Source organism: Geotrypetes seraphini, chromosome 1 (assembly GCF_902459505.1).
Source record: "Geotrypetes seraphini chromosome 1, aGeoSer1.1, whole genome shotgun sequence".
NCBI classification, from domain to species: Eukaryota; Metazoa; Chordata; class Amphibia; order Gymnophiona; family Dermophiidae; genus Geotrypetes; species Geotrypetes seraphini.
In genome coordinates, this window is record NC_047084.1 from 254,534,389 (window position 1) to 254,562,180 (window position 27,792).

The following is a 27,792-nucleotide window of genomic DNA, read 5'->3' on the forward strand; positions in this document are numbered from 1 at the left end:
AGAAAAGAGCGACACGATTGATAAAAGGTATGGAAAACCTTTCATATGCTGAAAGATTAGAGAAACTGGGGCTCTTTTCCCTGGAAAAGTGGAGACTTAGAGGGGACATGATAGAGACTTACAAGATCATGAAGGGCATAGAGAAAGTGGAGAGGGACAGATTCTTCAAACTTTCAAAAACTACAAGAACGAGAGGGCATTCGGAAAAATTAAGAGGGGACAGATTCAGAACCAATGCTAGGAAGTTCTTCTTCACCCAAAGGGTGGTGGATACCTGGAATGCGCTTCCGGAGGGTGTGATAGGACAGAGTACGGTTTGGGGGTTCAAGAAGGGATTAGATAATTTCCTGAAGGAAAAGGGGATAGAAGGGATAGAGGATTACTATACAGGTCCTGGACCTGTTGGGCTGCCACATTAGTGGACTGATGGGCGTGATGGACCTCTGGTCTGACCCAGCAGAGGCACTGCTTATGTTCTTATGAAACAGTAAACCTCTGGAGAGATTGGAAGAGAGCATCCACCAGTAGAGAGACTGCCTCAACAAAGGAGTGACTGTAATGTGGTGAGAGAGTGGGTCGCAAGACTGCGCCCACTGAGATGCCAGAGTCCACTGAGGAATTCTGAGGTGAAGTCTAGCAAAAGGAGTCACGTGAATGGTCGAGGCCATGTGACCGAGTAGTACCATCAAGTGTCTCGCTGAGAGTGAAGAAAGGGAAGACACTTTGCGGCAAAACTGAAGAAGAGCATCCAGACGCTGCTGAGGAAGGAATGCTCTGAGTTGGACAGTGTCCAGAACAGCTCCGATAAACTGTAGGTTCTGAGAGGGCTGAAGGTGGGATTTGGGAAAGTTGATTTTGAATCCCAAGCTTTGTACGAACCATGTAGTCCGTTGGGTCGCTACAATAACCCCCTGAGATGTTGAATCTTTGATGAGCCAATCGTCTAGGTAGGGGAACACCTAAAGACCATGGTTCCGTAGAGCTGCTGCCACTAGGCATTTGGTGAACACTCATGGAGATGATGCCAGGCCGAAGGGTAGCACTCTGTACTAAAAAAGCAGATTCTCCACCCGAAATGTGAGGTACTGACGGGAGGCCGGATAAATGGGGATGTGAATGTAAGCCTCCTTGAGATCTAGAAGGGGATAAAGGGAAGCCAGGGAGAGCATGCAAAATTTTTCTTTGACCAAAAATTTGTTGAGAGCCCTGAGATCCAGTATGGGCCGCAGATTGCTCGTCTTCTTCGGAACTAGGAAGTAACGGGAGTAAAAAAAACCTGCGCTGCTGTTCCAAGGGAACTTCATCGATGGCACGGAGATGAAGCAGAGCTTGAGCTTCCTGAAGAAGAAGGGTGGTCTGGGATGGATTGGAAGGATACTCTCTTGAAGGAAGCTCTGGTGGAATCTGAGTAAAATGAAGAGAGTATCTTTCCCTGATTATTGACAGCACCCAGAGGTCGAATGTAATGGTCTCCCATCGATGGTAAAAATGATGGAGATGACCTCCGATGGGAAGAGGAGAGGACAAAGGCAGATGGAGATTATGCTCTGAGACAGTCAGAAAGGCTAAGAAGCCTTTGAACATAAGAACATAAGTAGTCGCCTCCGCCGGGGCAGACCAGAGGTCCATCCTGCCCAGCGGTCCGCTCACGCGGCGGCCCATCAGGCATATTGCCTGAGCAGCAGTCCCTGACTAATTTTATACCTACCTCTACACTTATCTCTAAACCTTCCACTGCTCTTATCTGTACCCCTCAATCCCTTTGTCCTCCAGGAACCTATCCAGGTCTTCCTTGAAACCCTGTACTGTGCTATTTCCTATCACGGCTTCCGGAAGGGTGTTCCATGTGTCCACCACCCTCTGTGTGGAACACCCTTCCGGAAGCCGTGATAGGAAATAGCACAGTACAGGGTTTCAAGGAAGACTTTGGTACAGCAGAAGGCTGAGGTTTCTGTTGTTTCTGCTGTTGTTGCGGTTTCTTGGGAGGTGCTCGAGTGTAAGGAGCTGCCCTCGGAGGATAACGCCTCAGATAGGATGGAAGAGGTCGAGAAGGCTTGGAAGGAGCTGGCTTAGGCTTTGGTCTGACGATGGAAGCAAAAGATTTCTCATGTTCAGACAACTTCTTGGTGGTGGCCTCTATCGATTCATCAAAGAGGTTATTGCCCTCACAAGGAATGTTGGCCAGACGATCCTGAATGGTGGGATCCATATCAATGGTGCGAAGCCAGGCAAGGTGGCGCATTGCTACTGAGAAAGCAGTGACCCTCGAGGAAAGTTCAAAGGCATCATAAGATGACTGAAGAAGGTGTAACCTGAGTTGTGCTAAAGTAGCAATGACTTGCTGGAACTGTAAAAGCCTGTGTTGACCAAGGTCTTTAGAAAAACCAGGGAGTATATCAATAAAATACTTGAAATAAGTAGTAAAGATAAAATTATCATTTAAAACCCTGGAGGCCATCATTGAATTTTGTTAAAGACGACGGCCAAACTTGTCCATGGTCCTGCCCTCTCTGCCAGGAGGGACGGTAGCATAGACCCTGGAAGGATGACTCCTCTTTAAGGAAGATTCCACAAAAAGGGACTGATGAGATAGTTGTGAGTTCTCAAAGCCCTTGCAATGTACAGTTCTATACCTCGATTCCAATTTGCCTGGAACAGCAGGGACAGCATAAGGAATCTCCAGGTTTTGTTTGAAAGTTTGAGAAAGAAGCCTGTTAAGAGGAAGTTTGAGAGACTCCGCAGGAGGCTGAGGCAAACTCATTTCCTCTAAATACTCCTTAGAGTACTTAGAACCAGTCCAATTTAAGATCCAAGTCCTCAGCCATTTGACGGAGGAAGGAGAAAAAGGACAATTGATCCGCAAGAGGATGGCCTCGAGAGGGACTCGATGACCTCGAGGCACCTCGAGTGGAAAACGAAGGCGAGGCCTCTCTGGAGTATTGATATCCCAGCGAATAAGCAGACTGGGACGAGGCAGTGGGAGAAGCGGAGCCCTCAGGTTCTGTTATTTGTGTCCTGGATCGAGGAGTTGGATGCCTCGAAGAGGTAGAAGGCCTGGACGAAGAAGGCTTCTCTCTAGAGGAGGACCTGCATCTCGATGAGGGCCTTGACCGGCGATGAGAGTGCTGCCTGGAAGCAAGTCTTGTGCGAGGCCGAGGAGACTTCGCCCTATGCCTCGAAACGGGCAATGCCTTATGTGAGGGTATAGGGCTGGAAGCTGTAGATCGAAGTCCCATAGACTCTGTGGTCTGAATCGAGGTATCTCGAACCACTCCCAAAGACTCGGCTCCTTGAATGGAGTGTGAGGATTCCAGGAGTCTCAGCGGTTTCCATATAAATATATATAAAGCAAAAATGAACAAAGAACACTATAAATCATTATCCCAGGACAAGCAGGCAGCATATTCTTTACGCATGGGTGACGTCACCGACGGAGCCCTCGGTACGGACCTTTTTAACTAGAAAGTTCTAGTTAGCCGCACCGCGCGTGCGCGAGTGCCTTCCCGCCCGACGGAGTGCGTGGTCCCCAGTTTCTTCGTTTCCGCGGAGCAAAGAAGACGTGTGTTTTTCAACGTCGTTGAAATCCTCCTTTTGCCTTCCCGCTCGCGTTATTTTTTCGTTTTATTCACCTTCGGGTGCTTTTTTCTTTCAATTTACAAAAAAAAAAAATATATATTTTCTTTTGCTTTATTTTTCGTTCCTGCCCCGGCGGGGCCTGTTGTCACTATCCAGGCCTCGGGGTTTGATTTTGCGGAGGCCGTGTTCCCATTCATGCCCCCGCAGCCCGGTTTTAAGAAGTGCCAGCGGTGTGCACGCCCGATCTCCCTCACTGACCCACACAATTGGTGTTTACAGTGTTTGGGACCGGAGCATCGGGCGGACTCCTGCGCCCGCTGTGCCACTCTTAAGAAACGCACTCTGAAGAATCGTCAAATCCAACAAAATCTACTTTTCGGCACCGGCCCAACTATGGACTCGACTTCTTCACCTGCGGCACCGTCGAAATCGGCACCGACCACTTCGACACCGCCTGAAACGACATCGGTGCCACCGGCGCCAGGTAAGCCGGCTAAGAAGCCTTCCACCCTTGAGCGCCCTCCCACCTCGGTGACGACACCAGTCCTTTCGGCTCCACGCCGACCCAAAAAACGCTCCGCCCCGATATCGGTGAGTGCCTCGTCATCGGCCTCCTCATCGCCGGGGCGTAGAGCGGCACCCATGGAACCAAAGCAGAAAAAAGTGGTTCCGGTGCCACCCCTGGATGACCGCATTGCGGCCATCCTCCAGGATAAGTTGCAGGAACAACTCCAACAGCAACTTAAGCAGCTCTTGCCCTCTATCTTGGCACCGCTGCTTTCGGTACCAGACCGGCCCGAGCCCCGCACTGTCCAACCGGTATCCACTCCATCGGTACCTATGGACTCCTCCATGCCCATTCTCTCGGCGTCGCATCTCCATACCCATGCCGAGACTATCGCCTTGACGACGACCGATCCTCCTCGGGACCGAACAGGGCACCGGTCTTCCCGCGACCCTGACCGGCACCGTTCTTCCCGGGACCGAGACAGACACAGGTCTTCATCCCCCGGTACCGTCTCGGTACGCTCAGGCAAGTCTCTGTCTAAAACTCACCATACCGAGCCTTCCACTCCGGTCTCTCGACACGCGCACACCGATGTCAGAGACCCGGACCTATGGGAAGAATCCCCTCCCGGTACCGAGGAGGATGCATCGTCGTCGGACGAAGAGCCTTCGGCCCCCGATACCACATCTAAACCTGAACAATCTTCCTTTTCTAAATTCCTCAGGGAGTTGTCAGGGGCCTTATCTTTGCCTCTGGAATCTGACTCTAAAAAGTCACAAGCTTTCCTAGAGGCATTGGATTTCGATCAACCTCCCAAAGAGTTCCTAAAGTTGCCCGTGCATGACATCCTACGGGAAACTTTTTATAAAAATTGGGAGAACCCACTGACTGTCCCTGGGGCCCCCCGTAAACTGGATAGCCTCTACAGGGTTATACCAATCCCGGGATTTGATAAACCCCAGCTGCCTCATGAATCTCTCCTGGTGGAGTCCACCTTAAAAAAGTCTCAGGGCGCGAGTGTTTATGCCTCTACCCCTCCTGGCAGAGAAGGCAAAACAATGGACAAGTTTGGCAAGCGACTTTACCAGAATGCCATGCTTGCCAACAAAGCTAACAACTACTCTTTCCATTTCTCATTCTACCTGAAACATCTGGTCATGCAACTCTCCGCCATGCAGAAGTACTTGCCGGAACACAAGGTTCCATTATTCCAGCAGCATATCTCCAGCCTGCTCCAACTGAGAAAATTTATGGTGCGCTCTATCTATGATTCTTTTGAGCTCACCTCCCGTGCATCTGCCATCGCTGTGGCTATGCGCCGTCTGGCCTGGCTCAGGGTCTCTGATTTGGACGTCAACCATCAAGACCGACTAGCCAACGCCCCATGTCTTGGAGATGAATTATTCGGAGAGTCCCTGGATACCACCACGCAGAAACTCTCAGCCCATGAGACTAGATGGGACACTCTCATAAAACCTAAGAAAAAGGCTCCACCTGCTCGTCCTTACAGACCACAGGCCTCATATCAGCGCAGGTTCTCCGCTAGGCCGCTCAACCCACCTTCACAGCAACCTAGGCGGGCCCGTCAACACCAGCACACCCAGGCTCGTGCCCAGTCTAATCAACCGGCCAAGCCTCTTCCTCCTGCCAAACCTTCTCAGCCCTTTTGACTCCTCTCTCCAGGGCTTAGCCAGTCTTCCACCCTCATTGCCTCTTCCTCAGCCAATCGGAGGCAGGCTCCACAGCTTCCTCAGCCGTTGGGAGGTCATCACATCGGACCAGTGGGTCCTCAACATCATCCGCCACGGCTACTCTCTCAACTTTCAGACTCTTCCACCAGACAATCCTCCCGTAGAGTCTGCTTCTCATTCAACTCAAACCCCCCTCCTCCTGAGGGAGGTCCAATCCCTCCTTCTTCTCAATGCCATCGAAGAAGTGCCTCCGGAACAAAGAGGCCGGGGATTCTACTCCCGTTACTTCCTAGTTCCAAAGAAGACAGGAGACCTCCGTCCCATTCTCGATCTCAGGGACTTCAACAAGTGTCTAGTCAGGGAGAAATTCAGAATGCTCTCCCTTGCCACGCTTTACCCTCTTCTCTCTCAACACGACTGGCTATGTTCCCTGGACCTCAAAGAGGCCTACACTCACATCCCAATCAATCCAACTTCACATCGCTACCTGCGATTCCAGGTACACCACCGCCATTATCAGTACAAAGTGCTACCTTTTGGCCTCGCTTCATCACCCAGGGTGTTCACCAAATGCCTCATTGTGGTGGCGGCCTTTCTCAGGTCTCACAACCTCCAGGTGTTCCCCTACTTGGACGATTGGTTAGTGAAAGCACCTATGTCTCCACTTGTGCTACAAGCCACTCATCATACCATCTCTCTCCTCCATCTTCTGGGGTTCGAGATCAACTACCCCAAGTCGCATCTGCTTCCCACACAGCGCCTTCAGTTCATTGGAGCAGTTCTCGACACCACACTAATGAGGGCGTTCCTCCCCTCCGACCGTCAACGGACTCTGCTCCACCTTTGTCGTCAGGTGCTCCTTCATCACTCCATTTCTGCCAGACAGATGATGGTCCTCCTGGGCCACATGGCCTCGACGGTGCATGTGCTTCCCCTGGCACGACTCCACCTCAGGACACCTCAATGGACTCTGGCCAACCAGTGGTCACAGACCTCGAATCTTCTTTCTCATCCCATCTCTGTGACATCGTCTCTTCAGCGATCTCTACAATGGTGGTTGAACTCCTCAAATCTTTCCAGGGGCCTTCTTTTTCATCTGCCCCCTCATTCCATGATCATCACCACGGATGCCTCCCCTTATGCATGGGGAGCTCACCTGGCAGATCTACGCACCCAAGGTCTTTGGACCCCGCAGGAGCGTCTACATCACATCAATTTCCTAGAACTGAGAGCCATGTTCTACGCTCTCAAGGCCTTCCAGCACCTTCTCTGCCCTCAGGTTCTTCTCCTATGCACAGACAATCAAGTCGCCATGTACTACATAAACAAGCAGGGCGGCACCGGGTCTCGCCTCCTTTGTCAGGAGGCTCTCCGCATTTGGACCTGGGCCACGGCCCGCAGTCTCTTCCTCAAGGCTGTCTATATCCAAGGCGAACAGAACTCCCTGGCCGACAATCTCAGCCGCATCCTTCAACCTCACGAATGGACTTTGGATCCTCCCACGCTCCTCTCCATCTTTGCTCGCTGGGGCACTCCACAGGTGGACCTATTTGCAGCTCCTCACAACCATCAGCTGCCCCAGTTCTGCTCCAGACTCTTCTCTCCTCACCGTCTGGCCCCGGATGCATTCCTGCTCGACTGGACGGATCGGTTCCTCTATGCCTTTCCTCCACTACCTCTGATGTTGCGGACTTTATCCAAACTCCGCAGGGACAGGGCCACCATGATCCTCATCGCTCCTCGGTGGCCTCGCCAACACTGGTTTCCTCTCCTGCTTCAGCTCAGCGTCAGGGAGCCCATTCCTCTTCCTGTGTTTCCTACTCTACTTACGCAACAACGTCAGTCTCTGCTGCATCCCTATCTGTCTTCGCTCCACCTGACAGCTTGGTTACTCTCGGGCTGACCTCTCCAGGAAATCTGTCTCAGCCTGTCCGTCTCATTTTGGACGCCTCCAGGAAACCGGCCACCCTCCAATGTTACCATCAGAAGTGGACCAGGTTCTCCTCTTGGTGCCTCCGTCATCATCACAACCCCACCTCTTTAGCGGTGGAAACTGTGCTGGACTACTTGCTCTCCCTGTCCAACGCAGGCCTCAAGTCTACCTCAATCAGAGTCCATCTCAGTGCCATCACGGCGTTTCATGAGCCTATCCTAGGAAAACCTCTCACGGCTCACCCTCTGGTTTCCCGATTTATGAGGGGCCTCTTCAATGTCAAACCACCTCTGAAGCCTCCTCCGGTCGTCTGGGACCTGAATGTGGTTTTATCAACCCTCATGAAACCGCCTTTTGAGCCTCTTGCCACAACTTCGCTCAAACTTCTGACATGGAAGGTGCTTTTCCTCATTGCCATCACCTCTGCCAGGAGGGTTAGTGAGCTGCATGCACTGGTCGCCGATCCACCGTTCACTGTTTTTCACCATGACAAGGTGGTTCTGCGTACCCATCCTAAGTTCCTTCCCAAGGTTGTTTCGGCTTTTCACCTCAACCAGTCTATTGTGTTGCCTGTTTTTTTCCCGAAACCTCATTCACATCCCGGGGAACAGGCATTGCACAGTCTTGATTGCAAGCGTGCCCTGGCTTACTATCTTGATCGTACAAGGGCTCACCGCTTGTCCCCTCAGCTCTTCCTGACCTTCGATCCTAATCGTCTGGGTCGACCGGTCTCTAAACGGACGCTATCCAACTGGCTTGCAGCTTGCATCGCGTTCTGTTATGCTCGGGCCGGTCTGTCACTGGACGGTGCTGTCACTGCCCACAGGGTGAAAGCTATGGCCGCTTCTGTGGCTTTCCTCCGTTCCACACCCATTGAGGAAATCTGCAAGGCGGCCACCTGGTCCTCAGTTCACACATTCACTACTCACTACTGTCTGGATGCTTTCTCCAGACGGGATGGGCACTTCGGCCAATCTGTACTTCAGAATTTATTTTCCTGATGGCCAACCATCCCTCCTCCCTCTTTGTTAGCTTGGAGGTCACCCATGCGTAAAGAATATGCTGCCTGCTTGTCCTGGGATAAAGCACAGTTACTTACCGTAACAGGTGTTATCCAGGGACAGCAGGCAGATATTCTTACGTCCCACCCACCTCCCCGGGTTGGCTTCTTAGCTGGCTTATCCTAACTGGGGACCACGCACTCCTCCGTCGGGCGGGAAGGCACTCGCGCACGCGCGGTGCGGCCAACTAGAACTTTCTAGTTAAAAAGGTCCGTACCGAGGGCTCCGTCGGTGACGTCACCCATGCGTAAAGAATATCTGCCTGCTGTCCCTGGATAACACCTGTTACGGTAAGTAACTGTGCTTTCTTCAAAGTAATATCAAAACATATTAAAATAGAACCTATAAATTATTCAATAACATTTGATAAGATGTTACTAAAATGCTCAGACAACATTAGGAAAGACAAATCAAAAGTATGCGTCTACAAACAACTTGGTTTTCAGCATCTTCTTAAAGCTCTAGTGATCTGCACATAATCTTAGTTTGCCCAGTAAACTTGTTCCAGTATGACTGGAAAACATCTGAAGTTGAGTTGCCACTATTCTTATACATTGGCAGCTGTCAGTGCTACCAGTTTCATTTTCCCCTCAGTACGCAATGCTCTGCTTTTAATAACAGAAAAAGGGCTTTTCCAAACATGTCATTAAATCCAGCTATACTTCCAGCAATAAATTACAGAGCTTAATTATGGGCTCCTTTTACTATGCTGCGATAGCGGTTTTAGCGCGCACAGAATTGCCACGCGCGCTAGACGCTAACACCAGCATTGAGCTGGCGTTAGTTCTAGCCACATAGTGCAGGTTTAGCACGCGCTAAAATTCTGCGCGTGCTAAAAACGTTATCGCAGCTTAGTAAAAGGAGCCCTAAATGGGACATTTCTCACAGATAAGTGTTCTATTACTTATTTTTTGAATAATCTCTGGAAAGTGTAAGCGAACCAAGTATACTGCAGAATTTTGAGAATTAATGGAGTGATATTGATCCCTGGAAATACTGTGGTCTTTTTCTCCATTATTTTGTACATATTGTTATTTTCTGTCCCTTTCTCTGGTACAAAATAAATGAATATTTTTGGTAAATTTTGATCATTTTGGATATTCAGCTTGTTTAGTTTTTGTTTATACTGTATATGTGCCACTTCAAAGCGTTTACTAACACTCCACCAGGGCACAGTCACTGGAACACAACAGAGAGGGAAATCGATTCTACATGAGCTTAATGAGCATGGCAAACTCTATGCTCTGCTCTTTTCTTTGTCATGATACTCTGCTCTCATTGGCTAGAATCACTACAAGGATTGCATTGAATATCATTCAAGGGGAATGAGTCAAAATTTTGCATGCAGCATAGTGGATTAGTTCTGGTTTCAAACCTACTTTATCAGTCCTTCTTCTAGGTACATATCTGCATAGAAAGAATGGTCATCATTCACAATCCTTCCACCTTTAATGAGTAATCGGTCACTCTGGAAAATAAATAGTATAAGGAAATAGCTGTGAGTTAAACATACCTGTAAAATATATAATATTGTTCAAAACAAGATGAATTTTAGTAGTACCTCATTTGGATACTGGTGTAATATAAATGATAATTGCCTTTAGCAGTGGGCACCATTAAGCCATGCTAATAGATAGATCTTATGAGTTGAAAGCAAGGATATTAAATGATATGACAAGGATAATGGTATGATAATGTCCACAGCTACAATTTGAAAACAAACGCAATTATTTTTATTTCCTGATAACAATGTGTGGTAGGTATCCTAAGCACTGGAAAGGGAGGGGGAGGGGGCTCATGGCCTCTTACCTAGAATTATCTAAGTTTTGTACCTGGGGCATTGGAGACTTAAATGGCTTGCCTAGGATCCCAAGGAGCTGCAATGGGAATCAGGCCTGGTTCACCTGGCTTGCTAGCTACTGCCCTAATTATTAGACCACTCCGAAATGGAACTCCATTTCTTATTTCCTCTGTTGCATACTACCCTGCCTCATTTTGATGAAGGTCTCTTATTCTATTTAAGCTTAGTCAGTCTCTTCACTGAAACACTCCATGGCTGATTATCAGACTGTGAGAATTATTTATTTAATTTTCTCCCAGGGGAGCTCCGAACAGTTTACATAAATTTATTCAGGTACTCAAGCATTTTTCCCTGTCTGTCCCAGCGGGCTCATCTATCTGGTATACCTGGGGCAATGGGCCAAGCTGACTCCAACAGATGGTAGCAATCCTGGGCCATATCTGGCAACTGGCATTGAATTTATGGTCTGTTTTTAGCCGCTAAAAATATAGCTGACTAGGCTGATATTCACTGGCTGGCTAACTAACTAAGGGCTCCTTTTACTAAGGTGCGCTAGCGTTTTTAGCGCACGCAGCAGATTAGCGTGCGCTAATCCTGCGCTACGCGGCTAGAACTAATGCCAGCTCAATGCTGCCATTAGCGTCTAGCGCGCGGCATTGTAGCGCGCGCGTTAAAGCCCTAATGTAGCTTAATAAAAGGATCCCTAAGTTATAGCGGCCAAAGATAGGCCTGCTGTTTTTTGGGGTCTATCTGGTTGTTCAACTTAGCTAGTCCAGGCTAACTGCTGAGCACTAATATTGCACTGACTATTATTGCTGCTGGCTATTAGCGCCTAGCTGGCTATTAGCGCCTAGCTGGCTAAGTGCTGTTTAACTGGCCCATTAAATAGTGCTGAATTTCGGACATTCACAGTAAAAGTTTGACTTTCACTTATTCAATCTCTCTAGGCTGCTGAGAAGTTACTAAAGTGCAGTAAAATTTGTAGTTACCACATAATAACTGATGGGGCCATGCCAGCATCTCCTACACAGTTAGCGCAGACTATACACTTACATTGCAAATAATTCAAATACACTTAGGGGGAAATTCTACAAACGGCGCCTTAATTTAGGCGCCAGTAGGCACCCTACCAGCACCTAAGTTAATAGGGAAATGCCGTTTGAAACAGCAAGTAACTTTAAATTTAAAGCGCCTAAAGAAAAAGCACCAGAATCACACCGGCATCTAATGCCACTATGGGCGTGGTTAATGCCAGAAGTGGCATTAGGCGCTATAAAGCCCCTATGTAGGCGTGATTCACGACTAAGATAGGCACCAGAAATGTAGGCCTGGAAAACCCTGGCCTACATTTCTGGTGCCTATCTTTCCCGAAGGTGCAATTCTCTATACAGTGCTGTCATGTGATTGACACGCGATTGCTGGCTGCGTTTTAGGCAACCACCAATATCAGTGCCATATAGAGAATCCAGGCCTTAGCAGGGAATTCATCAAGCAGCATTAGGGTTTAACGTGCCTTTCACATGCATTAAGTGAATTAACACACACTAAATCCTAAAGCCCATTTTATACCTATGGGCTGTTAGCATTTAACACATGCTAATTCCCTTAATGCATATTAAGGTGTGTTAAACCCTAATGCTGCTTGATGAATTTTCCCCTTAATGGACCCTACTGAGATGCCCACTAATTGCCCACTTTATTGCTGCATTAATAGCTAACACGGTAAATTACCAGCACTGACGTCAAGGTGCAGTCAACGCTCATTCCCATATGCAGAAAGGCATTCTATGCTAAATAGCTAATACAGGAATAAGGGCAAGCTAAGTATCAGTCACTATGTTAAATATAAGTATGGGCAAGTGCTAATACACTAATTCTCACATTAAGTAATTATTGTGCTATAGTAAAAGGCACAGTAAGGCAAAGGCCGAGAAGAGAGCTTAGAGATGTAAATGGGATGAAATTAAGTTTGGAGGACAGAATGTCGACTATGCATGCTAGGATCGGAGCATCAATGATATCTGTGGCTGGCGTAGAACTATGGAATGCCTTGCCTGGTATCCTGCGGTTTTGTATGAGGATGAATTTTAAGAAAATGCTAAAAAACTCAATTATTTGTCATCAGTGCATGATTTAAAGCTTGCTTGTATTTCTGACTTGATTGAATTTGTGTTCTATCCCTATTATAACAGGGACGATTAACGATGTTGTTTAGACATGTCTATGTTATATGTGATAAGGGAAACAAAATTTTTATGGATGTGATATGGACACCGCATAGTTGTATGCGGTATATAAATTTTTAAATCCTGTATAATAAAACCCTAAGCGCGCATGCGCGCTTAGGGTTTCATGATCCCTACCACCATGCTGTGGGCCTCCGTGCCGAATTCGATTTGCGGTGCGTGGGGCGGCTTGCGACGCGTGGAGAGATTTGAGCAGCGGTGGCGGTTTGACTCCTGCACTGCCACTGCTGGGACGCCTCTTCTCACCCCCGGACCAGCAAACGCAGCAGCCGTAGGGCATTTGCTAAGCCGGCCTACTTTGATAATGTGAGGTGGGCTGGCCTAGCGAAAGCCCCAAGGCTGCCCGGACTAGCGGATGCTGGACAGGGGGAGCAGGGAAAGGAGAAGGGGTACTACTGGACAGGCAGATCAGGTAAGGGGTGCTGCTGGACATTGAGAGAGGTAAAAGGAAGGGAGAAGGCCTACTGCTGGACAGGGAGAGCAGGGAAGAGGTGCTGCTGGACAGGGGGGAGGTAAAACAAAGGGAGAAAGGCTGCTGCTGGACAGGGGGAGCAGGGAAGGGGTGGTGGTGGACAGCCAAGGAAAGAGAGAGATAGAAAGAAAGAAAGACAGACATACACATCTATTCTAGCACCCGTTAATGTAACGGGCTTAAAGACTAGTATATAAATAAAATGCTACTGTATAGATTCTAGAACACGTCAACCTTGGGACAAACGATCTTTTATTTCTATAAATTCAAAATAAATACAGAAACAGATGAATAAAAACACATGTATAAAAGTCCTATGAACGTGATGTCCTTGTAGGGTACACAGTGGTCTCCCTGTTTATTGAGTTCCATCCTTGGGCTTTTCTACAAGCATCATATACACTAGCTAACAGTCTTTTTAAAGGTTGTTTTAAAGTTTGTATTCCCAGCACTGGAGTCGGATCATCAGCTAGATCCTTTCAATATAAGGACATCACGTTCATGGGACTTTTATACATGTGTTTTTTATTCATGTGTTTCTGTATTTATTTTTTGAATTTATAGAAGTAAAAGATTGTTTGTCCCAAGGTTGACATGTTCTATCCCACTCCCCACATGTTCTCTCTTTGTTGGATTTTACGTGGGGTTTCTGTTCCCTTTACTTTGTACTGTATAGATTCTCACATTCCATCTGGGAGTCCCAGCAAGGCCCTACTTTACATGGTGCCACCTGCTGATTTTCTACCATTTGCCCACAGATCCCCATAAATATCTGCAAATTTTCAAATGATAATACATTTAAATCTAGCTTTTGGCATGCTTTTCCAGTACAAATAATCTCTCTCTCCAACAGACATAGCAGGTTTTCACGTGCATCATGAGATATTTGCTGCCAGACTTATCTATATATAATGCTTAAGCACCTGGCTAATTATAATTCTGTAATTATCAGTGCACAGAGGAGAATGAGCCAAGTCTCACAGTCAACACAATGCAAAGCAGAGAGAAGAAACACTTTCTGATCAGGTTGAGCACAGAGGAGAAGCAGAGCAAGCTCACGGGAATCTGACACACTAAGTAAATCTTCAGGATGCACCTCCCCATAGGGGGAAGGCCCTCCTTCTGCCATGTCCAGTATATCCCCTTTCCTTTGCTATCCAAAACACTGCTGTTAGACTAATCTTCAACCTGAGAAAATATGACTCGGTCACAGCTCTCACCAAACAACTACACTGGTTACCCATCCCATCACGAATATCATTCAGAATATCATGCATCATGCACCACATACTCCATGAAAACTCAGCGGCTCCCCTCATCCAGCTCTTCTCAACGGCATAGTCCAGTTCTCGCAGAACCCTCAACAGTATACTACTAAATCTTCCATCCACAAAAAAATCTTCAATACAAACGTGTTTTCCACTCCATGATTACCTTTCCAGGAGTACAAAATCTGGAATGGCCTCACAGAAGCGACCAGAACAGAACCTAGCTACACCATATTCCAGAAGAAACTGAAAACCCATCTTTTCGACACATAATCTCCTCTCTCACCTCTCTCCTTTCTCTCCCCTCTCCTACCTCCCCCTCCTGCCTTCCCCCTCCCTCTCTTGATGTCTCCTTGAGCCTGCATAGGTATGCACGACACACAAATAGATTAGATCTCTTCCCCCAAATGTGTCCACCTGCTCCCTACCTCTACTCTCCAAGATATCCAGTATCTCTCTTCTTCACCTCTGCCCCCATGTCCATCACTTCTCTCCTCCTCCCCATCTCTTAGGTGTTCAGCATTTCCCATTCCCTCTCCCCCTCTCAACCACGTGTTTGATGTTTTTCCTTCCTTAACCCCTCTGGGGCAGCAACAGCATGTATAAAAAAGATTCATCACTTTCTGCACGGGTCCTGCCCCTACAAAAAAAGGAATTTTGGAGAGGGTATGAGCAAGCAGCCCTTGAGAATGCAGAGATGCTCAAGGTCCCACCCCAGCAGTGATGAGTCTTTTGTAGACTCACTGATTGCCACCTCCTAAAAAACTGTGGCACCTTAGGTGGACACCTGGTGTGCCACTGCCTAGAATTGGGCCAGCCCTGTGGAAAAGAAGACATCAGGAAAAATATTCAGTTTAAGATACAGGGGTAAACCTGAGGGCAGTAGTGGCAGAGGCAAAAGAGAGTTAGCCTGCAATGAACATTATTGTCCAAAACTGAGGGGAAGCAAAGATACACTAGCTACAACAAATAAGTCCATAGAAGGTAATAGGACATAGAAAACAAATTGATAAAGGGGAGCTCATTTACTTAAAAAAGTTCTGCTAAACTTGAGTTTAGGATGTTAATCTGATTCTGCCAGTTCCACCAACCAACTACAGACAATTTTATTTGGAAACTCATAGAAGTGTCTGGAATATGGATGTTAAGATGGGGGCAGGGCTGGCCTTAGCTATTGCAGGGCCTGTGCAGACCAGTTTGGTGGTGCCTCCTGTCCCTGTCTTGTCTTCTCCATCACCTTGCCCCAACCCCTGTTTATAAGATTTTTTTTAAGTATGTCTTTTCCCACTCATTCCCTGCTATCTGGCACTTATTTTTTCTTCTTCTTCTCCCCCTTCCCTGGGTGCATCATCTATCTCTCCCCTACCCCTCACTGGTATATCATCCAGCCAGACAGCCCTCTTCCACCAATGCAGCATCCATCCATTCAGCCCTCTCCCCCGTGCACCATCCAGCCAGCCATTCCTCCCCCATGCACCAGCCAGTCAGCCTTCTCCCTCCCTTGTGCACCAGCCAGCTAGCTAGCCAGACTTCTCTCCCTCTTACACCATCCATCCAGTCACACCCCACCACCACCAGCATTCATTCAGCCCCCCACCCTCTCTATCTCCCCAGCCTGATGTCTGTCTCCCTTTTCTTCCTGTTGCCTCGGTGCTGCTGTCCTTTCAGCACCACTGCAGATAGGCAACCTGGTCGCCTGCTAGCCCCAGCTTTCCCTCTGTATTGGCCACCTAGGAGCAGGAAATGGAGAGGAAAGACTTCCAAGCCAGAAGACAATGAGGTTGCCTTGATTCTGCAGTGATGCTGAAAGAACAGCCTCACCGGATCAGCAGGGAGAAAAGGAGAAGATTCCAGACTACGGGCAGGTGGAGAGAAGAGAGACAGATGCTGGGCTGTATGAGGGGGAGGAAGAGAAATACTGGACCACATTCACATTGAGGGAGGGAGAGACATTTTGGACCATGTGTGCCTGTGATGGTCTAGGAGCATGGGGCCCTGTGTGACTGCCTCTGTCTCCTGCTTAAAACCAGCCCTGAACGGATCAGCCATGCTATAAGGTTCCAAGGGAATTACCCAAATTTGCCACAAAAATACTATGGCCAGATTTAACCACTAGAATTTAAAGATAAGTGTGTCACAAGAAATGTTTGGAACTTTGATGATATATGCATTTTATGCATTACTGTATCTGGATACATCTGACTATGCTTTTGAGTATTTGAAAATAGTTTTATTGACTTTTGGGCATTAAGACAATAAGAGGTTCGTTTACTAAGCTGTAGAAAGCTTACTTCAGCTTAAAAGAGCTTAACATGGGACACGCTGAGGCATCCAGTGGTAAAACCCCAACATGTGTGCACAAACCATGTGCTAAAATCAGTACGGCCACATTACCACATGCTAATTGATTAACATGGGATTAGCACATGAAGTCTTAACTGCCTACTTACAGGGTGGTGGTAAGGACTCACATGCTCATTTTTCTTAATGGCTGCATGCTAATGGCCAGAAAAACAAAGGGGTGAACAAAATCACAAAAGTCAAATCAAAAGTGCAAGGAGTGGAACAGCCACAAGCAACCAGAATGAGAGCAGGAGTCCAACATAAAATCATTTTATTAAAAGCACTATCTACAAAAATGAATCGGCAAAATCCAGATGAATGGACCCTAAGGATCCTACACGGACCGCGTTTCAGCAGCCTATACATTCATCAGGAGTTCGTATATAGCAATGTTACTTACCGTAACAGTTGTTATCCAGGGACAGCAGGCAGCTATTCTCACTAGTGGGGTGATGTCATCCGACAGAGCCCCGATACGGACATCTTGTAAGCATGTCTTGCTTGAAGAAACTCAGAAGTTTCGAGATGCCCGCACCGCGCATGCGCCCGATGCTCCGGGCGTGTCTCCTCAGTTCAGGTAGCTAGCAGAGAAGCCAACCCAAGGGAGGTGGGTGGGACGTGAGAATAGCTGCCTGCTGTCCCTGGATAACAACTGTTACGGTAAGTAACATTGCTTTATCCCAGGACAAGCAGGCAGGTATTCTCACTAGTGGGTGACCTCCAAGCTAACCTCAATGGGATGGAGGGAGAGTTGGCAACTTAGGAGAACAAATTTTGAAACACAGTTTGGCCAAACTGCCCATCCCATCTGGAGAAAGTATCCAGACAATAATGAGAGGTGAACGTATGAACCGAGGACCAAGTGGCAGCCCTACAAATCTCCTCAATCGGTGTCGATCTGAGGAAGGCTACAGAGGCTGCCATCGCTCTGACCTTATGGGCTGTGACCTTACAGGGAAGGGGTAATACAGCCTGGGCATAGCAGAAAGAGATACAAGCCGCCATCCAGTTGGAGATGGTGCGCTTCGATACAGGTCGTCCCAACTTGTTTGGATCAAAGGAGACGAAAAGTTGAGGAGCAGTTCTGTGTGGTTTGGTGCGATCCAAGTAGAAAGCCAAAGCACGTTTACAGTCCAGAGTGCGAAGAGCTGATTCTCCAGGATGAGAATGAGGCTTTGGAAAGAACACTGGAAGCACAATGGATTGGTTGAGGTGAAATTCAGAGACAACTTTAGGCAGGAATTTCGGGTGAGTACGGAGGACCACCTTGTCATGATGGAATACTGTGAAAGGTGGGTCCGCCACCAAGGCCTGAAGCTCACTGACCCTGCGAGCAGGTGTGAGGGCCACCAGAAAAACCACTTTCCAAGTGAGAAACTTTAGTGGAGCCTTGCTCAGAGGCTCAAAAGGAGGTTTCATAAGCTGAGAAAGGACAACATGTAGATCTCAAACCACTGGAGGCGGTTTGATAGGAGGATTGACATGAAAAAGTCCTTTCATAAATCTGGAAACCACAGGATGAGAAGAGAGAGGTTTCCCTTGTAGAGGCTGATGGAAAGCCGCAATAGCACTCAGGTGGACTCGTATAGATGTCGACTTGAGACCAGACTGAGACAGATGTAAAAGATAGTCCAAAACAGAGGATAGGGAGGCTCGCTGAGGCTCCTTAGAATTGGAAATACACCATGAAGAAAATCTAGTCCATTTTTGGGAGTAGCATTGACGAGTAGCAGGCTTCCTGGAAGCCTCCAAGACATCCCTCACCGCCTGGGAAAACTGGTGCGGAGTTACGTTGAGAGGAACCAAGCTGTCAGGTGGAGAGACTGCAGGTTGGGATGAAGCAGAGACCCCTGATGCTGAGTAAGCAGTGAAGGAAACACTGGAAGTAGGCATGGTTCCCTGCTGCTGAGTTGAAGTAGAAGGGAGAACCAAGGTTGCCTGGGCCACCGAGGAGCTATCAGAATCATGGTGGCATGGTCGGACTTCAGCTTGACCAGAGTCTTTTGAATGAGAGGGAATGGTGGAAACGCATACAGAAAGCGATTCCCCCAATCCAGCAGAAAAGCATCTGCCTCGAGGCGATGAGGAGCGTAGATCCTGGAGAAAAACTGAGGCAGTTTGAAATTGTGGAGAGCCGCAAAGAGGTCTATCTGAGGCGTTCCCCACTGAGCAAAGATCTGATGAAGGGGCTTGGAATGGAGTGTCCATTCGTGAGGCTGGAGAAGACGACTCAGTTTGTCCGCCAAGACAATGTTCCTCCCCTGAATGTAGACAGCTTTGAGGAAGGTGTTGTGGCGAACCGCCCAATCCCAGACTCTGAGAGCTTCCTGGCAGAGGGAGGCCGAGCCCGTGCCCCCTTGCTTGTTGACATAATACATGGCGACCTGATTGTCGGTGCGAATGAGGACCACCATGTCGTGAAGTAGATGTTGAAAAGCTTGAAGAGCATTGAAGATGGCTCTGAGCTCCAGAAGATTGATTTGATGGAGTCGGTCCGCACAGGTCCAGAATCCCTGAGTGCGAAGCCCATCCAGATGAGCCCCCCAGGCATAAGTCGAGGAATCGGTAGTGAGAACCTTCTGATGAGGAGGAGTGTGAAACAGCAAACCTCTGGATAGATTCGAAGAGGTCATCCACCAAAGTAGAGACTGCCGAAGAGCAGGAGTGACTATGATGTGTCGAGTCAACAGGTCTGACACTTGAGTCCATTGAGAAGCTAGGGTCCACTGAGGAATTCTGAGATGGAGCCTGGCAAAGGGCGTCACATGAACTGTAGAGGCAATGTGGCCCAGGAGGACCATCATGTGTCTCGCTGAGATGGACTGGCGAGAAGATACAGACTGGCAGAGACGAAGAAGAGCATCCATGCGCTGAGGAGGAAGGAATGCTCGAAGCTGGATGGTGTCCAGTACTGCCCCGATGAAGGGAAGGGACTGGGTAGGCTGCAGATGAGATTTGGGAAAATTGATCTCGAAGCCCAGGCTCTGCAGGAAGCAGATCGTGGTCAAGGTCGCCGAAATAACCCCTGGAGCTGACAGGGCCTTGATGAGCCAGTCGTCGAGGTATGGAAATATCTGAAGACCCCTGTTCCGGAGTGCAGCGGCCACCACCACCAGACACTTCGTGAAGACTCTGGGAGACGAGGACAGGCCGAATGGAAGCACTCGATACTGCAGATGTAGATGTCCCACCCGAAATCTGAGGAACTTGCGGGAGGCCGGATGAATGGGAATGTGAGTGTAGGCCTCCTTGAGATCCAGAGAGCATAACCAGTCGTTCTGCTCGAGGAGAGGGTAGAGAGAAGCAAGTGTCAGCATGCGAAACCTCTCCTTGACTAGGAATTTGTTGAGGGCCCTGAGGTCCAAAATAGGTCGCAGGTCGCCCGTCTTCTTCGGAACAAGGAAGTACCGGGAGTAAAACCCCTGGTTCAGTTGGTCCGTCGGGACCGGCTCCTGGAGCTTCCTGGAGAAGAAGGGCGGTCTGAGTCAAGTTGGAAGGATACTCTCTTGGAGGGTGGTCCGGAGGGACCCGATGGAAATGAAGAGAGTATCCTTCCTTGATGATAGTAAGGACCCAGAGGTCGGTTGTTATGGCCTCCCAGCGATGATAAAAATGATGGAGGCGCCCTCCGATGGGAAAAACAGGGGGAGGCAGAACGAGGTTGGTTATGCCCTCGATGAGACAGTCAAAAAGGCTGAGTGGTCTTAGGGACAGCAGGCGATTGAGACTTAGGCTGACCCTTTTGGGAGGCTGACGTTTCGCCGGTTGCCTCGCAGGAGGAGTTTGCCTCGGCTGATAACGCCTCTGATAAATCAACGGCGGATGAGAAGGTCGAGACTGCTGAGGCTTAGGCTTCGGCCGAAGGATAGATTGGAAGGACTTTTCGTGGTCAGACAACTTCTTTGTGACAGTCTCGATGGATTCGTCAAAAAGATCCGCCCCAGAACACGGGACGTTTGCCAGGCGGTCCTGAAGATTCGGGTCCATATCAATGGTCCGCAACCAGGCCAACCGGCGCATCGCCACCGAGCAGGCCGCCGCTCGGGCGGAGAGCTCGAACGCTCATAGGCAGATTGCATTAACTGAAGCCGAAGTTGGGACAGCGAAGCAACCACTTCCTCAAACTCAAACCTAGCCTGGGATTCGATGTATGGTGTGAACTTCCGAAGCACAGGTAGAAAAAATTCCAAGTAGGCTGCAAAGTGGAAATTGTAATTCAGGACTCGAGATGCCATCATCGAATTCTGATAGATGCGTCGACCAAACTTATCCATGGTTCTGCCCTCGCGGCCCGAAGGCACTAAAGCATAGACCTGGCCAGGATGAGACCGCTTGAGCGAGGATTCAACCAGGAGGGACTGGTGAGAAAGCTGAGGACCCTCGAAGCCTTTATGATGCACCGTGCGGTACCGCGCATCCAATTTGCCAGGGACCGCAGGGATAGAGTAAGGAGACTCGAAGCATCGCATGAAAGTCTGGTCGAGGAGCTTGTGCAGGGGAAGCCGCAAGGACTCTGCCGGAGGACGAGGCAAGTGCATGGTATCGAGGTACTCTTTGGAATATCGAGACCCAGCATCGAGAGTAATGTCCATGTCATCCGCCATCTGCCTGAGGAACGATGAAAAGGACAGTTGGTCTGCCGTCGCCGGTCTGCGAGACGGACTAGAAGAAGAAGAGGCTTCAGGCTCCAGAGAGGCCTGCGAGCAACAGGACGAGTAGAAAACCTCGGGGTCCTCGAACTCCGGGCCCGGAGGAGGAAACCCAGTCGAAGCAGCATACCCCAACCGAGGCAATTTCTTCTGAGGCGAGACGGTCGAGTGTCGAGAGGAATGCTTCGAAGAATGTCTGGATCGATGCCCCTCCCGATACCTGGAAGGGGATCGAGCACGTCTGTGAGAAACTGGCACAGACGCCTCCAAGGAGCAGATTGGACTCGATGCCGTCGATCGCAGAGGCGGCAGAGTCGGAGGCTCCCCCGACGACGCCCAGGTTTGATAGGGGGTTCGGAAGAACTCGTCCTGCTTCCTGCTATGCCCAGGACTGGGTGGCCCCGAAGGTGGACGCCACACTGAGTCATGGGGCGGAGTAATCAGTTCCAAGGGAGGCAGGTCACTAAACGAGGCTTTCCTCGAGGGGATGGGCTCCAAGGGAGGCATATCACTAAGGGAGGCCCTCCTCGAGGAAATCGGTTCCAAAGGAGGTACAGCGCTAACAGAGGACCTCCTCGAGGACCCGGACACCGCTCGCCGCTCCTCCTCGCCGAGTAACGAGGTAGTGCGGCGAGGAGGAGGAGGAGGGGACGGTCCGCCCCTCGAAGCCGAAGCTGGAAGGTCACCCTGGATGGTGGCAATCAGCCGAGGCCCCATGGTCTGCATGAGCTCCACGAACTGAGCCTCCAGGATGGACCGCAACGAAGCCGATATGGAGGGATCTGCACCAAAAGGGGGCCCTTCCGCACGGTCTCCGCGCTCCTTGGGTGCTACGTGCTTCTGCTTGCCAGTCTTCGGCACCTTGAGCACCACCGGAGGAACTGTCGGGGTCGATACCTGCTCCGAGGAGACGGATGAAGGCACCGGCACCGAAGCCGGGGCCGAAACCGGTGTGAACGACGCCAGTTTCAGGAAGCCCGAAGCAGCCGGGGAGGCAGAGGGCTTCGCAGAAGGAGTCGAAGCACCTGTCGATGTCGATGTCGAAGCTGCAGGATCCGATGAAGCTTCCATCTTGAACATGGACTCCCACAGCAGACAGCGACGCTTAAACGCTCTCGCCGTCAGAGTGGAGCAAGGCCGGCACGATTTCGGGAAGTGATCCGGTCCCAGACACTGTAAGCAGCGTCGATGAGGGTCCGTGAGCGAAATCGCGTGCTGGCACTTGCTACACTTTTTAAAACCGGTGATCGGCCGGGACATAGGCCGGAAAAGCTCCGCCGCAAGGTCGAAGGTGCGGGGCCCCAGCCACGCGGCCGACCCGGTATCGGAAGGAAAAATTTTTTATTTTTTTATTTTTAAAAGAAATCAAAGAAAGAAATAAATGCACAGGAGAGCCAAAAGAACTCAACCCGCGGCAAAAAAGAAGGCAAAAAAAGAGATTCAATGGGCGCAAATTGAAGATAGACTTCTCAGCTCCGCAGAAGAAAAAGAACTGAGGAGACACGCCCGGAGCATCGGGCGGGAAGGCACTGGCGCATGCGCGGTGCGGACATCTCGAAACTTCTGAGTTTCTTCAAGCAAGACATGCTTGCAAGATGTCCGTATCGGGGCTCTGTCGGATGACATCACCCCACTAGTGAGAATACCTGCCTGCTTGTCCTGGGATAACCTGTTGATATGCACAATCGTGTATTAGTCTCCTGCTAGTCTCCCTTATCTGGAAAAATGGAAAATCAGCCATGTTCCAGCTGCAGTGCCACAGTAAGGGGACGGAGGGAACAGACTGTCCCAGGCGCTGTCTTTGCAGGCAGTGCTGCCGCTGGTGCCTCACGTCCTCTCTGTGCTCAACCTGCATATCTCTTTAAATGCTCACTGGCAGGAGTAGCATCGTCCACTTGCTGTTCGTGCCAGCCTCGGCTCTCTTCTGACATCACGTCCTGATCATGGGACCAGGATGTGACATTGAAAGGGAGCTGAGGCCGGTGCAAAGAGCAGGTAGAAGATGCTGCTCGCGACGGCAAACATTTAAAGATGTATGTGGTGGGTAGGGGGGCACTCGTGTGGGTGGCGCAAGATGCTTAGATGCCAGGCACCACTACCCTAGGTGCCAATCTCCCTCATTAAGCCACTGCCCACATAAGGGAATGCTAAGGCCACTCTTTACTGCAGCATAGTAAAATAACCGAGCGCTAGATTCACTAAGCAAACTGATAGTGTACCAATTGGTTTACGAGCCCTTTGTGACCCAATTTCCCACTGAACCTGATTCACTAACCTCTCCTCCGATACAATCCCGATCTGTGCATGCAAATGAGGGGAATTGGCAAAGCAGGAAGGACGCGATTCACTAAACTTACCAACTGGCTGGCCGATCCAAAAACTAGCGACTAGTGAGGACCAGTCGCTTGTGCTAAAACCCTGCTCTCTGCCCCAGTTCTCCTGCTCTGGCCACCTTGCTCTTTTGCTCTTTGCCCCGACTCTCCAGCCCTGCTCAGCCCCGACTCGCCTGTCCTTTCCCGCAGTGCGAGCCCGCAGTTTTACTTGCAAAGTTAAAATAATATTTTACTTGCAAAGTTAAAATAATATTTTAAAAAAGAAAAAAAACGGACACAAAGGACTGCCAGTGTATGTGCAGACCATCTACAGTCTAGGAAGATGGTCTGCGCATGCTCAAGAATCACTCTGCCCTGACATGCCCCCCCCCCTCAGTGAAAACATTAAAATCACTGCTAGCAGTGGTGGTAACTGCTCCGATGCTCATAGAAATTCTATGAGCGTCAGAGCAGTTACTGCCGCTGCCAACACTAAAACCCGTGCTATGCATTAGTGAAGGAGGGGGTAATTTTTGTTAACGCCCCTTTACTAATGGCAACATTAGCATATGGCCATTAATTCAGAAAATGGAAAATCGGCCATTTTCCAGCTGCACAAAAAATGGCCTTAGTGCTCTAAGGCCACTTTTCAGTGCAGCTTAGTAAAAAGACCCTTTAGTTAGTGTCCTTCATCTCTAGCTGTTGTACTAAAGGAGCAACACAAGAACTAGTAGGATAAATATAAGAACATAAGAATTGCCGCCGCTGGGTCAGATCAGTGGTCCATCGTGCACAGCAGTCCGCTCATGCCCTAACTGAGACTAGCCCTGCCTGAGCACATTCCGGTTCAGCAGGAACTTGTCTAACTTTGTCTTGAATCCCTGGAGGGTGTTTTCCCCTATGACAGACTCTGGAAGAGCATTCCAGTTTTCTACCACTCTCTGGGTGAAGAAGAACTTCCTTACATTTGTACAGAATCTATCCTCTTTCAACTTTAGAGTGCCCTCTCGTCCTCCCTACCTTGGAGAGGGTGAACAACCTGTCCTTATCTACTAAGTGTATTCCATTCAGTACCTTGAATGTTTCGATCATGTCCCCTTTCAATCTCCTCTGTTCGAGGGAGAAAAGGCCCAGTTTCTCTAATCCTTCACTGTATGGCAACTCCTCCAGCCCCTTAACCATTTTAGTTGCTCTTCTCTGGACCCTTTCGAGTAGTACCGTGTCCTTCTTCATGTACGGCGACCAGTGCTGGATGCAGTACTCCAGGTGAGGGCACACCATGGCCCGGTACAGCGGCATGATCCCTTTCTTTATCATTCCTAGTATTCTGTTCACCCTTTTTGCCGCCGCCGCACACTGCGTGAACGGCTTCATCAACTTGTCGATCATAACTCCCAAGTCTCTTTCCTGGGAGGTCTCTCCAAGTACCACCCCGGACACTAAAATGCACCAGAGGAATCAGAACTAGACCAAGTCTACATGAGGTATGTAAAATTGTAGGCCTTTTTTGTCATAAGGCATAATTTTACAAGCATATTCTCTGTCATCGTGTTCTCCCCACACCCCCCGGGGATAATTTTATAAGCGGCCTTTAACGTATAAATTGGATTTATGTACAAAACTCCTTTATAAAATTGCCATCTAAATGCTCTATATAAAAATAACACTGGGTTTTACTAAACCACAAAAGAACTTCTTACTGTGGGTTGGTGAGGTAAATGTTTCAATGCTCATAAGAATTGAATGAGCGTTGGAGCTTTTACCTCGCCAGCCCATGGTAAGAAGCTTTTCTGTAGTTTAGTAAAAGGAGCCCTAAGTTAGTAAATTGAATGATACATCATTATTTACCAAATACATGTAAAAATGCTTACAAAGTTCAGGCCCCTTTGATTTTAGGATGCATTCAGGAGGGAGGCCCCACAGCAAGTATTTTATGTGAAATCCTTTTTTATTAAACAAAGAACACTACAATAAGAACTCCAGCTGAAAACCATGTTTAACAAGAGCGGACTCCACGGAGGACTTTGCTCTGATGTCCTCCACGGTTGCAAACAATATACCCTCTCAACCCCACAGAAGCCCCCTCCCGAACTCCCAAACCTCCCCCACTCCCAACAGAGAGAACCATTGTGCATAGGTAGCATACAGATATTAAACAGGTAAGGCAGAGTACCATTGTAAGCGATTCAGAACATGGCTACGACACAGTGGTGACAAGGTGTCCAAATATGGAGTCCAGGTGTCCACAAAGGCTTTACTGCAGCGGCGAGAAGAAGAAGCCAGCCGGGCCTCCCAGCCCATGAGTTCATGCAGCCTGTTTCTCCAAAACCAAAAGGTAGGCAGCTCAGGAGCAAGCCAACAACACAGGATACATTTTCCCCCCAAAATAAAACACTGAGGAACAATTTCTCTGAGGAAGAGTAACCTGAAAGCAATGGGAATTGTGCAAAAAGCATGGAAAACACGGAAACAGGCAAAGACACCCAAAGAGGGCCCTGCAAAAAGAAGGCTAGCGCAGACCAAAAGGCCTGGATCCCCGGACAACCCCAAATACCATGATAATAAGAATTGACCCCAGCAGAACATCTCCCACAAAGCTGGGTGTCCACACAATCCATATAATATGCCTGACACTGGGAGTCATAGGCTCGCAAAACAGTGCGAAGGTGACATTCCCTCAAATCTGCATTAGAGACCAGACTAGCGGTGCGTTTCAACACCCTCAACAAAAAGCCCTCCCCCAGAGCCCGACCCAAATCCTGCTGCCAAGCCTCCGAAAACCCTAGGAAAACCCTGTGCGGGCTCAGAGTCCAAAGCTGTTGGTGAAAATAAGAGATCGAGACCCTAGTGTCTGGATCCGCCACCAAAAAGGAATGGAAGATGGACCCAAATGCATCACCCAGGGACACCCTCGGGAGGGAGCCAACATAATGTGTTAGCTGACAATAAGCAAAGAAAAAAACGGATCCCGGAACCCCCTGGGCAAGTAAAGCCTCACCCGCCCGAATGGCCCCATCATGCTGCAGAACATGCTGTAAAAGCTCTACACCCCAGGCCTTCCAGCCACCAAAAACAGACGGGCCCGCCCCCGGAGGGAAAGCCAAGTTCCCCACCAGGGGTAAAAATACACTGACAGAAGGATCCTGATTCCATAACCGAAGAATCTGGTGCCATGCCCCCCTCAATGGACAAAAGAGAATGCTGCGCCTACAAGCCCCTGGCAACCACGACAAAGGAGCATGAAGAAGGTAAAGTAGATGAATAGGATAGAAATAGTCCCGCTCCAAGGAAAGATCCGTATAGAAGGAGGTGCCCAACACCCAATCCCCCAGATGACGCAACAAACAAGCTTGATTATACAGCCAGACGTCCGGCACCCCAAGACCCCCCTCAGAAGTCGGACCAATGAGCAAAGGCCAGCGCATCTGAGGCTTCCGTCCCCCCCAGCAGAACCGGGATAACATAGAATATAAGGCCCGGATATCCCTCTGTAAGAGAGATATAGGAAGTGTCTGGAGAACATAAAAGCCACTTAGGAAAAATAATCATGTGGAACAGGTGAATCCTACCAGACAATGATAGCGGGAGATCCTGCCATTTAACCAGTAAAAGCTTAGTATCAGAAAGGAGCTTATCAACATTAATGCGATACAGTTGAGCGGGATCCATGATGAGCCGGATCCCCAGGTACCAAAAGGAAGAGTCCGCCCAGCGTAACGGAAAACCACCCTGCCAACACCGGCGAAGAAGAGACGAAGAAGTCAGGACCTCCGACTTAGCCAAATTCAGGGTAAAGCCCGAAAAGTCGCCATACTCACGTATACTGTCCAGCAGGGTGGGCAGTGACCGCTGAGGGTCCATCAAAAACACCAAAAGATCATCTGCAAAGGCTGCCAATTTAAAATGAGAAGCCCCCAGGGCCAGACCCCATA

General features: G+C 49.1%; 1 protein-coding gene across 4 annotated transcripts in view; it reads right to left on the reverse strand.

The window, feature by feature from the left end:
* The window catches only part of CRMP1 (collapsin response mediator protein 1), a 140,954-nt gene that overhangs the window by 86,007 nt on the left and 27,155 nt on the right, over positions 1–27,792 (reverse strand). For all 4 annotated transcript variants that reach the window (XM_033949507.1, XM_033949496.1, XM_033949525.1 and 1 more), the window contains exon 2: positions 10,149–10,237. In XM_033949507.1, coding sequence (XP_033805398.1) covers positions 10,149–10,237 — 89 coding nt within the window. The remainder of the gene's footprint in view (positions 1–10,148; positions 10,238–27,792) is intronic.